Source organism: Adelges cooleyi, unplaced genomic scaffold, assembly GCF_023614345.1.
Source record: "Adelges cooleyi isolate 19-005CV unplaced genomic scaffold, UGA_ACOO_1.1 ACOO_flye_CR_arks_rails_tigmint_CR_PRNA_247, whole genome shotgun sequence".
NCBI classification, from domain to species: Eukaryota; Metazoa; Arthropoda; class Insecta; order Hemiptera; family Adelgidae; genus Adelges; species Adelges cooleyi.
Window position 1 is genome coordinate 46507 of NW_026095912.1, and position 12580 is coordinate 59086.

Genomic DNA, 12580 nt, shown 5'->3' on the forward strand with positions numbered 1-12580 from the left:
TCTATCGCGCTGTCCTTCGGTGGGTTGGCCGGCAATGGTCCATCAGCGTCGCCTTGGTGGAGAACGATTACCGGAGTAGGTTTCTTCTCAGCACTATCTTTAAGTTGTTCTAAAAATTCTATTAGTATAGGATTCCTACTAAATTTCCTTTCATCCGTTTTTCTGTCCTCGCAATTGTTGAGCCGTAATTGCGCCCCGCCCTCTTCAATTTCAATTTCTATATTTTGCTGTTTTTCATAGATTTTGTTTTGTACTTTCTTTAATTCTTTGGCCGCGTGTGTGGCCGTGGCCAACCGGTCATGTAACAATTTTATTTCACGGTTACCGTCACTTTCAACTTCCGCTTCAGTCTGGGCACACCCTTCAAGTTCTTCAATAGAATTTAGGAAGAACAGACATTTGGAAATGGGCTTTCTTAACACTCTGGTCCTGCTTATTTTTCTTCTGGTATTTTCGGATTGTGCAAAAATCGCCATTATCTCTTTAGATTTTTCAAGTTGGGCTAGTATATACTAAGGGGCCATGTAGGCCCAACGCTGCCATTATGAGATGGTTTCTTGACAAATTTTCTTCCGGAACCGCTCGTCAATCCGTCGCCGGAGAGGGGGATGGCGGTTCCTTTTCACCGGACGATTGCTCGCCCAGCAAACAGAGCGCCTGTGACCGAGTGTTGATCCGGCAACAGTGAGCGCTTACACACTGCCTCATTCACCCACTCAGTCACTCCTCCTCATTTATATATATATACACTTCTGGTATTTTCTGATTGTGCAAAAATCGCCATTTCCTCTTTAGATTTTTCAAGTTGGGCTAGTATTGGCCGGCAATGGTTTATCAGCATCGGCTTTCGGTACGATTACTGGCGGTTCTCTTAAGCCGTTCTGCGAAAATCACCATTCCCTCGTTAGATTTTTCAAGTTGGGCTAGTATTATTTCCTTCCTTTCTTTCAGTATACTTAGAACCCGCTCTAATTCCTCAGCCGCTGGTGTAACTTTTTTCCTGTGCTGAGACTAGGGCTTCATCCACTAGCCTCTGCCACGATGCTTCAATTTCTTTAGCTTCAGTTGACTCGTACGGCAGGCGAAGTCCATAACTCATCCACTAACGCCGCACTTTCTAGTCCAAGGGCGAGGCCTCCAGCCGTGAATAAGTAGTCATATGGTCCCATATTCGTATGAATTGAAAAACCAAATTGATTACGAAATTAATGAGTGATTTTTAATATATATTATTACAATTAGCAACTTTATGAATAAACAACGGCTATTGGAGATAATATAGAATGTTGCGTTCACAATAAATTAGAGAAGTCAACTTATGCCGTTAGCTGGCGGTCAAAAAACTATGACACAGATACAATTATGTTCCGGTCGATTATATTAAGGTTATACATAGTTCATAATGGCTGTCCTTTACCAAACGAGACTCAATTTCCCTTATTTTTAATAAAATACCACACTGTTCTGCTTGAGGTATCGTATTTAATTCACTTTATTTTGGTCCATTACAAAAATATGAACTAAATGATGTATGTAGGTCCAACCGACGATAAGGTCCATTATTCCAGTCGTTTTAAGTCTAAAATCAGAAGTTAACTGTAATGTTTTTTATCAAAAGAACAATGTATATTTCCCACATATTATCAGTACATTGTGAAGTACAGTAGAAGTAAACAGAAGTACAGCAATTTACAATAACCTTTGTGGATAGGCAAAGGCCTATCCCTTTTCGAATGCCAGTTCGTAAGCCGTAAGTTGTTCCAACAACCTGTTCAATACAGCGATAGAATTTAATTTCAAAAATAATTTTATTCTTACTTAAGTTCTGGTACCGGTGGTAGGAATATAACTTTTATACAGCGGTATTTTATTTTTCAATAGGTTTCGGAGAAACTTTTAAGCACAAAATATGTAAGTTTCTATGAGAAGTTTGTTAATTGTGTGTCGACCTTATGTAGATTCGGCCAATCCGGATTTTCACATTCAACAAGTGTTCTTTCTAGCCTTCTGTCTAGGCTGAAACGTTTGCCTCGCCGCATGGGTGACCTCGTTATCCGAGTAGGCCAGTACTACAGACAGGATGTCGACGAACCTGAAGTACTGCGCAGGTTCGCCGGTCATTCGCTGCGCTATTACCCGGCAGGTCTCTAACATCTTCTTCTGTTCGTTCAACATTTCCAACTTGGTCAATTCGTTCCACCGCTCCTGTACGCCTTCCAGTACGATTACTGGCAGTTATCGCAAGCCGTTCTCTTGTGTGGCCGGCAACGGTCCATCAGCGTCGCCTTGGTGGAGTACGATTACCGGAGTAGGTTCTACCACGCCGTCCTCTTCCTGACGATTGGCCGGCAACGGGCCAGCAGCGTCGCCATGGAGTACGTTTACCGGAGTAGGTTCTACCGCGCCGTCCTTCGGTGGGTTGGCTAGTAATGATCCATCAGCGTCGTCTTTTAGTAGGATTACTGGCAGTTCTCGCAAGCTTTCTGCAAAGATCGCCATTCCCTCTTTACTTTTTTCAAGTTGGGCTAGTATTATTTCCTTCCTTTCTTTCAGTATACTTAGAACCCGCTCTAATTCCTGGCCGCTGGTGTAACTTTTTTCCTGTGCTGATGCTAGGGCTTCATCCACTAGCTTCTGCCACGATGCTTCAATTTCTTTAGCTTCTATTGACTCGTACGGCAGGCGAAATCCATAACTCACCCACTAACGCCGCACTTCCTAGTCCAAGGGCGAAGCCTCCAGCCGTTAACAAGTAGTCGTATGGTCCCATATTCGTATGAATTGAAAAACCAAATTGATTACGAAATTAATGAGTGATTTTCAATATATATTATTACAATTAACAACTTTATGAATGTACAACGGCTATTGGAGATAATATAGAATGTTGTGTTCACAATAAATTAGAGAAGTCAACTTATGCCGTTAACTGGCGGTCAAAAAACTATGACACAGATACAATTATGTTCCAGTCGATTATATTGAGGTTAGATGTTTTTTATAAATTGTAAACTTAGTAAGATAAAACTTAGTAGGTAAAAGTATTTAACTTAGTAGGATCTTGAATTCTAATTGAAACTATGTTTTCTAAAAAGTTTAGGAACTTTAGTAGAATTCACTTTTAAAATCTTTTAGCTAATATATCTGAAATGTAAATTAAAAGTGCACATTTATGGGAAAAAGTTGAAATATCTTGAAATAATGGATATCAAATATACTGGGCTTAACTAGACAATAATACACCAGACAATTAAATTGGCAATGTCACTGGCCGTTAAACACTTGTTGAAACTTGAAAAATCTGCATCAGCATTTATGGTTTCATTCAATAGTGCTGTTTTATATTTCTCAAAATTGTGTATATCACGTTATCAAACATTCTTTTGGACTTTAAGGAGTTAAATTTTAATACAAAACATTAAACATTCTATAGTAAAAAAAAAACGGTTAACTAAACAAATAACTCATATTATTTGTTTTAAATTTAAGTAATACATCTTTGAGGTTACTCAAAATTGAACACATAAATTAAAAAACACATTAAACAAAGAAAGACATACATGAAAAAAAAATCACCCAATCTTTTCATTATATGTTTTCTATACGCTGTATTCGAATAAAAAAAGCTGGTAGTACTTGGGTCAGAGATATCGGAAGACATACCGACCTGTACGCGCTAAAAAAAAAATTGTATTATGATTTTAAGCAAACCGATCTCTCCTTGATTAAGTATGTTAACAGATATACTTGTCGGTACGCGGTTTCAAAACGCGCATGAGTCAAAGCGTGGACTAAATCGAGTATAACCAAATGTTCACAAAAACTGCAATTGCCTTCTAATGAACAATTGACAATCAACAATCAAATGGGGTGATAATAATAATCACAAGTGCATTATTATTTTGTATTGTATTTAATTATAAGGTATAAACTTTTGACAATATGTGATAACAATTTGTTATCTGCCGCAAAGCAGGCCGAAACAAAATTATTATATTGCCAAAATGAATAAATATTGTTTACCTACTGTAAAATATAATTAGACAATAACTAAAATTACCTGATCCAATTTTCCAACTATTACTGACCCAGTTAGAAATACTCAAGGGGGGTCTGGGCCCAAGGACCCCCCTCTTGGTTGCGCCACTGCGTAATAATCATGTGGACATAGAACGTGAGTTAAGGCATGTGGTCTGTTTTTTTTGACGTTTTAGACCAAAAAGCTAGACAACATTTCGACTACTTGAGATGGTACGATTTTAATTCTGTAAAGCTGTACGAGTTCACTGGCATTTTTACTAGGTTATGTAGCAAACAGTTTTTTTCAATTAAAAAAAAACCCCATAATATAATATCGTTTTGTATCATTTGTATTTTGTGCAGTTAAGTATGCGCCACAGCGATTTGGATCATACAAATAATTATAACGTACGGAAAACTATTAGGTATTGAAAAATATAAAACTACCAGCTACTATCCCACTACTACTTATACCATATCTACATATTCTTTTCAATAAAAAGCTCAATGTAAAGCTGGCAACGAAGAAAGGCAGTTAGCTTTAAAACGTGGAAACTTGAAGTTGATGGTACTCTAATGTGAGCAGTAGTTGCTGATGGACAATGGTCGCACCTACTAAATAAAATATGATGCATTGTCTGGTGCAGTGTATTTATTTTTATGTAATAGGACTTGACTGGTTCTTGTATAAAATATTGTGAACCTTGATTTTGCAACTTGTGTAGGGTAGCATTTTGCAAATTTCACCAAACCGTAAAGCTGTCAGACGATTTTTCCATTCTTGAAACTAAACAAGATTTTGATTTTCGTCTCTCGTACCTATCTCTATACACTAACTCTGAATAAATTGTTTGATTTTCTTTCAATTTATTCTCGTCTAGAGTATCAATTAGAGGCTTAGCTAGTCCATAATGACTGTCTGGCACTCCTGCTGATCGAACAGCCACGATTTTTTTTTATAACTATGGTTATTAAAATACAATTTTTGTCTCTTAATTGCATTTAATCTTATCCAATAAGTGTTTTTTATCAACTTTTTTTACAATTTTCCCTAAAAAATAAAAAAAATAAAGGTTTATTATCCTAACATATTTGTAACTTTTGTTCGAGATATTGGAAGTAAGCGTTCTAGATTTTTAAAAAAATTCAATACCTATATCAAACATTTTGTATAATATACCTAAATAATAATTAATAACGTCAAATTACCTGGACGTTATAATAATATTCACAATTTTTTAATGAACTTTTCGTAAACATGTTTTAGAGTTGAATTATAATAATTCCTACTTTTACTCTTGTTGAATAACTATTTCTTTGTAAAAAATGTATTCTTCTCCCACCGATACGTATATTTATAATAGAATTAAACTGTTTGCATATATTGTTAACTACGACTTCAATTAAACTAGAACAGTTATTTACCAAACGAGACTCAATTTCCCTTATTTCTAATAGAATACCACACTGTTTTGCTTGAGGTATCATATTTCATTCACTTTATTTTGGTCCATTACGAAAATATGAACTAAATGATGTATGTAGGTCGATAAGGTCCATTATTCCAGTCGTTTTTTAAGTCTAAAAACAAAAGTTAACTGTAATGTTTTTTATCAAAAGAACAATGTATATTTCCCACATATTATCAGTACATTGTGAAATACAGTAGTAGTAAATAGCAGCAACAGAATTTACAATAACCTTTGTGGATAGGCAAAGGCCTATCCCTTCTCGGATGCCAGTTCGTAAGCCGTTAGTCGTTCCAACAACCTGTTCAATACAGCGATAGAATTTAATTTCAAAATTAATTTTATACTTACATAGTTCTGGTCGGTGGTAGGTATATAACTTTTATACAGCGGTATTTTATTTTTTAATAAGTTTCGGAGAAACTTTAAAGAACAAAATATGTAAATTTCTATGAGAAGTTTGTTAATTGTGTGTCGACCTTCTGTAGATTCGGCCAATCCGGATTTTCACACTCAACAAGTGTTCTGTCTAGGCTGAAACGTTTGCCTCGCCGCATAGGTGACTTCGTTTTCCGAGTAGGCCAGTAACAAAGATAGGATGTCGACGAACCTAAAGTACTGCATAGGTTCGCCGGCCATTCGCTGCGCTACTACCCGGCAGGTCTCATCAACATCTTCTTCTGTTTGTCCAACATTACCAACTTGGTCAATTCGTTCCACCGCTCCTGTACGCCTTCCAGTAGATTACTGGCAGTTCTCACAAGCCGTTCTCCGGTGTGGCCGGCAAAGGTCCATCAGCGTCGCCTTGGTAAAGTACGATAACCGGAGTAGGTTTGACTGGTGCCGGGTCCCACCATTTATTTGTATTTATTAAAATCTTAAATTTTGGTTCAAATTGATTTTAATGAATATTTTAAGAACCTAATAGTAATCTAGTCTAAACGCCGTAAGATCTTGATTTCATTTGGATGCGGTTTTCTATAGTCCAGTATAGTGTATATCACGTTATAAAACAAGCTATTTAACTTTTCATAGTTAAATTTTAATAAAGAAACCTTTTCCGTTGTATTTATTGGACGAATTTCAATTGTTATTTTTTATGTGAAGCATACTAATTTCCATATGGGTTCTAAAAGACCAATTTTTGCACCTAATAACTATTTCGATTCAGAGCCGAAATTGCGCCCTTCCCTCTTTAATTTCAATTTCTATATTTTGTGGTTTTTCATCAAAGTACATAGCAGCAACAGAAGTACAGCAATTACCACAACAGCAATTTACAATAATCTTTGTGGATAGGCAAAGGTCTATCCATTCTCGGATGCCAGTTCGTAAGCCGTTAGTCGTTCCAACAACCTGTTCAATACAGCGATAGAATTTAATTTCAAAATTAATTATATACTTACTTAAGTTCTGATCGGTAGTAGGTATATAACTTTTATACAGCGGTATTTTATTTTTTAATAAGTTTCGGAGAAACTTTTAAGCACAATACATGTAAATTTCTATGAGAAGTTTGTTAATTGTGTGTCGACCTTCTGTAGATTCGGCCAATCCGGATTTTCACAGTCAACAAGTGTTCTGTCTAGCCTTTCGCCGACTTCGGGTTTTGACTTCAACTCGATGCGAAAATCCTGGTTGACGTGGAACTGTTGATTTTGCACTTGTGCAATCACATCCACACTGAGCAAATGGCTGTCCATTTCGTCAGGAGAATTCCAACTGACTTTATGTAATGTTGGCTGACACGTGTTTCCCTAACATTATGGAATAAACGACTAACAGTTATGGCAGTAATGAAATCAACAAGCCGTTTAAATACGTATGTACTATGTATCTGTATTAAGAGTATTGACCATTTACCATTGCTGTTATTACATCTGTATGAACCGTTTCAGTGCTAAAAAAAAATATTTGTAGATAATATATTTACTTATTTTTGCTGTTGTGCCTTTGAAAAAACATCTCTTATAACAGCTATAATTACCATGTATAAACCGTACTCGACTGTTATTGTGTTGTTAGTCGTTTATTCGATTATTTTGGGGACAGTCATTTGCACAGTGTGGGTCTGATTGCACATGGGCAAAATCAACAGTTCCACGTCAACCAGGATTTTTGCATCGAGTTGAAGTCAAAACCCGAAGTCGGCAAAAGGCTAGACAGAAAACTAGTTGACTGTGAAAATCCGGATTACAGAAGGTCGACACACAAGTAACAAACTTCTCATAGAAATTTACATATATTGCGCTTAAAAGTTTCGCCGGAACCTATTAAAAAATAAAATACCGCTGTATAAAAGTTATATACCTACCACCGACCAGAACTTGTAAGTATAAAATTAATCGTCGTTGTATCATTTATGTATTGTGCAGTTAAATACGCGCCACTGTGGTTTGGATCATACTAATAATATATAACGTAGGGAAAACTATAAAATATTGAAAAATATAAAAATACCAGCTACTTTCTATCCTTTTGTACTAAAATAGTTTATTATCTACTGTCTGTTCTATCTTTAGTTTATCTTTTTGTTCGTAGACTCTTTCGAGAGTCTTTTTTTCGTCTAATCCATTTTTAGCATATAATACAAAAAAACTATAAACTATTTTTTTTTTGTAAATTTTTACTGTTCTTGTATAGTCATAACAGGTGGTATTTAATCAAATGGTGTTTTTCATATTTTGCTTGCAATGCTATAGTCATTGTGAATAATACAATATACCAATATATTGATGTACAATAAAAGGGATTTTTGTCAAACGCTGAAATGTACAAAATAGGCAATCGCTATAACTTTTGTAAATATATAAAAATACAAACAACCAGACGAAATACGTTTAAAAGAAAACTGTTTTTTTTATACTAGCACAAAAATATATACCTACTCTGTTTATACAACATCTTTTTGAAAACATGTTACCAACTAATAAAAAATGTTCGATATTCGAACTCGAACAATTATTATTAACAACTATGAAAACTAATTAATTAGCTTACAATATATTCGAGTACTTAATAGAAAAATAGATAATAAACACATTGTGGTAGTTTTTTTATTATTTTTAACGAAAATTTAGTCTGATTTTTAGACTTTATGTTCCAAAAGCACAAAAGAAAGAAAAATATTCTACCTCATCTAGGGGACAAGGTTTCAGATATTTCAGCTTCGGACGAAGGTATTGGTTTACAGTTAAGTGGAGTTTTTTTGTGTGTATGTTGTTTTTTTTTTATACTGGACGGACTTCTTCAAGTCAAAATTTTTTATTGGTTATTCGAGTTTTACAATCAACGGGTTATTGCTTGGAAACACGCCAGAGAGACAAAAGACCCAGAGTGCATTTATGAAAGTATTCGAATGGTGTTCAATGTGATTCGGTCTATCTTACCAAAACCTAAAATGTTTACTCTACTTTAATTTTTTGCTTTTGTGTTAAAACTAATTTTCAATAAGGGTTTTTTTATCACGCTGTAAAGTAATACTATTATGATTTACGTGGAATCCCAAACGTTTTAAATATTAACAGATTGATATTGAATTTGAAAAAAGACAACGTGTACAAATGACTAGGCCACACGTGGTCGTTTTCTGTATATTATACAATTTATTTATTAAGACTTGAATATATTTTGCAAATATTCAAACGATAAAGCAGTTGAAAAAAAAACGTATAAAGACATCTGTGTATACAACTCCAACGGTAGTATATCTGATTCTAGAATATTGTCAGCTTATAATTTATTACTAGTGAAACCTTCGATTTTCTGAGCTATTATAATAGCAAGCACTCACACCAACACAAAAAAAAAAAAAAATTCGATCGACTAGAAGTAAAAAGCAGTATAAAAAGCCCAAAAAATGGGTTTCCCCAAAAATATCAATAAGTATTAGTAGTTATTATTTTGCACATGTCAAATAGTATTAAAATGGTGTTCGAAATGTAATCAAATCATGTAATATATTTCAATGTACCTCACAGGTTAGTGAATGCTAACATTGAATGGCTATGATATTAAATAAAACATTTTTTTGTGACCAATACCATTTGTTTAAGATTCCCATTTTCGAGAGTTTCAAAAAATGAACAAATCTTGATCCATTAAAAAAAATAAAACCGAAACTCAAATTTTGTATTACATTTTATTTTCACGCTTTTGTTTAAACATTTTTAGCTTCGATGTGAGCTATTTTTGTTTCTGTATACACTGTAACTTTTTTAACACTGGACAAATTCCTTCGAGTAGCAACTCAATAAATCACAAATTTCATCTAGTTGGTACTTTAGGGCGGATTTGTAAATATTTTAATAAATTCGGGTTTTCTAAAAAAAATCAAATGATATAGCGCAGTAGAAATAAAAACACATCTGTGTACACAAAAGCTGATTCGACAATATTGTCAACTTATGGTATACTACTAGTACGACCTTCGATTTTCTAAGCTCACAAAAATGAAATAACGTTAAAAGTTGAAAATATTTTTAAAGCAGTATTTCAAAAAAAGTAACAAATGATAAGGAAAAATCCCCTAAAAAGTTGGTTTGACTCATAATAACAATTGGAAGTTATTTTTTTATATATTGATGACCAGCCATAAATTTATTATTCAAATTTTAAGGTGAAAATATTAAAAGTTTATATGTTTCAATTTAAATCAATGTAGTATTATTTTTAATTGCTCGTACCACCTAACCGCATTGTCCCTCCTGACATAACTCTTAAACTCTTATAACTTTAAAAATAGTATAGTAAAAAGAAAACAATTTGTAAAAAATTGAGATCACATTATTAGAAAATACTAAGAAAAAAAAAAATTTTTTATAAGACCCTATGAGATATTGAGTGATTAACGACAAAATAATTACCCTGTATACTCGTGTACTTTTTATATACTTGTGCAAAATGCAATTCAAATTTCACACCTAAGAAATTCAATAGTCATCATATGTGTAGTACTCATATGATTTATTGTAGTTTTTTTTTCCAATGCTATATAAAACAGACATTCAAAGACGGTAAAATGCATTCATTCTGTCTCAGAGTTTTACTTCAGATTTTGATTCAAAGAATAACACAATGATACTTAGGTTTTCTATTGTGGTAATATGTTTTATCGTAGGTGAACTTGCACAGAGACCTGACGATGAGGTAATTTATACTACTATTTTAAATCTACTATTATTAGGTTTTTGTCGATATTTTTCTGAAACATTTATAATAACATAAAGGTTAATTTTTTAGCTTAATACCCTTTCTAATCTAGGAAATTATTATTATTTTTGCTTAAAGACTTACAATTATTAAATTTCTTGTTATAAATATTTATAACCAAAATAAGTTTTTAATGATCTTTGTTAACATTTTATTTTCGATATTGTTATAATATTGAATTTAAGTTACAATGGTAATTTAATCATCTGAGTTAAATTAATTCATATGATACATTTTTTACTTAACAAATTGTTTAGCAAAAAAAAAAGATTTATTAATTATACTACTCTGTAAATGATTAAATAAATCCGAACTTAATAAATAATGTATCCTAAATAAAATACATTTTTTTTTTAATAAATTCGGCATAATTATTTAAACGCCATCGCTTAAGGGTTTGACTTTGAATTAAAGTATACTTGCGTTACACAGAAAATAATGAAGCACTGTCTAGATAAATGTGTATATATTATATATATTAATATGAATAATAAAACATTAAAGCTTATAATCAATTTTATTTTCAACAATTCAAGTATATATTTTGGGTTATAAAATATATTATAGCAACCAATGAAATAATCTTAAAATACATTTTTTTTTAAATTTCGGTAATAAAACATTAAAGCTTGTAATAATGTGTCACGTCACATTATTACCGTGCACTTGGCGAACCTACTTGCTACTACAATTGAAATTTTTTCTTAATTAATTTATAAAAAAACGACCATTTTTTTGGTTTAATTTAATTTTTAGAATCGAGTAATAAGTGTATAATTTTATTTTCAGTAAAAAAAAAACACGAAAATTATATTTCCCCCCTCCTCCAAAAAAATGATAATATTAATAATATTAATTAGCCCGTAATAGTTATAAGTATATTTATGTTAATGCGTATTTTGATTTTAAAATCGAATTTTTTATGAAATTAAATATTGATAATGTACAGGTTATACAAGATTCGTTTGATGATTGTCTAAAATGGACGAACCATGGCCAAGAGCCCACCGATCATGTTTTAACTGTGGATCTGTTACTCTATTATTTGGGTAATCACTCTCCTCGTGATGCTGATGTAATTGATTGTTACTTCGTGGACAATCCAAGTGCAAAGGGGAAAAAAGGTATACATTAACAGCTATAGTTATAGCGTTATACATATTATCCTATTATTACATACAATTTTTTTATCTTTGATGTGGAACTGTAAAGCTTTGGTATTCTCATTCACAGTTATTTAAATTAAAATACCTAAGTATGTGTCCTTTGTTTTTATTTTCAACAACACAAATTATCAATCGTTCGATGTTATCGAACAGTGTATGCGCCTTAAAAGTGTTTAACAATTATTAACGTTACCAAAAAAAAAAAAAATCATATAAAATATAATATACTAAATATTGGCGAGACCCAAAAATACGCTGAAAAATTTTAAATAAAAAAAACAATACCTTCTCAGCTAATATAAATTCTTTCAGCGGCAATATTGAGGTGACCACATCATACCATAATAATATAAAAATATGCATAATTTTGGATTTTTTTTTGTTTAGAAAATATAGATAAGGCACTATATGGTGCACTTTTACAACACTTTTGGAAAAAACAATACGCTACCATATCATTCGAAGTATTCGCTGAATTAAGGAAAAATGCAGGGTTAGCGAGGTCTCTTAAAGATATGCAAGGTTGATTTAAAAATCGGTCGAGCTATGATGATGAAATCAAAAGTAAAAATAAAGGTTATATGAAAATCCTTTTTTTTTAAAGTCTAATTGTATAATATTTAAAATATTAAAAACTTTTTAAAATGTTTAAAACTCTCGAAAAATGTTATTAAAAATACAATACGTCAAATATATAAAAAATTAATAAAATCA

General features: G+C 32.5%; 1 protein-coding gene across 1 annotated transcript; it reads left to right on the top strand.

Moving 5' to 3' along the window:
• Positions 1–10494: 10494 nt before the first annotated feature.
• LOC126836791 (uncharacterized) lies at positions 10495–12580 on the top strand. Its single transcript, XM_050570436.1, has 3 exons — positions 10495–10637; positions 11650–11824; positions 12254–12580. Exons 1-3 carry the CDS (start codon positions 10566–10568, stop codon positions 12391–12393), a joined length of 387 nt encoding a protein of 128 aa, XP_050426393.1. The 5' UTR covers positions 10495–10565; the 3' UTR covers positions 12394–12580.

What these genes read in the sequence shown, in the direction of transcription:
- LOC126836791 (XM_050570436.1), top strand. Translation starts at nt 10,566, where the DNA reads ATGATACTTAGGTTTTCTATTGTGGTAATATGTTTTATCGTAGGTGAA. An exon ending in CACAGAGACCTGACGATGAG is followed by an intron (nt 10,638 to 11,649) that starts GTAATTTATACT and finishes GATAATGTACAG; the next exon opens with GTTATACAAGATTCGTTTGA. An exon ending in AAGTGCAAAGGGGAAAAAAG is followed by an intron (nt 11,825 to 12,253) that starts GTATACATTAAC and finishes TTTTTTGTTTAG; the next exon opens with AAAATATAGATAAGGCACTA.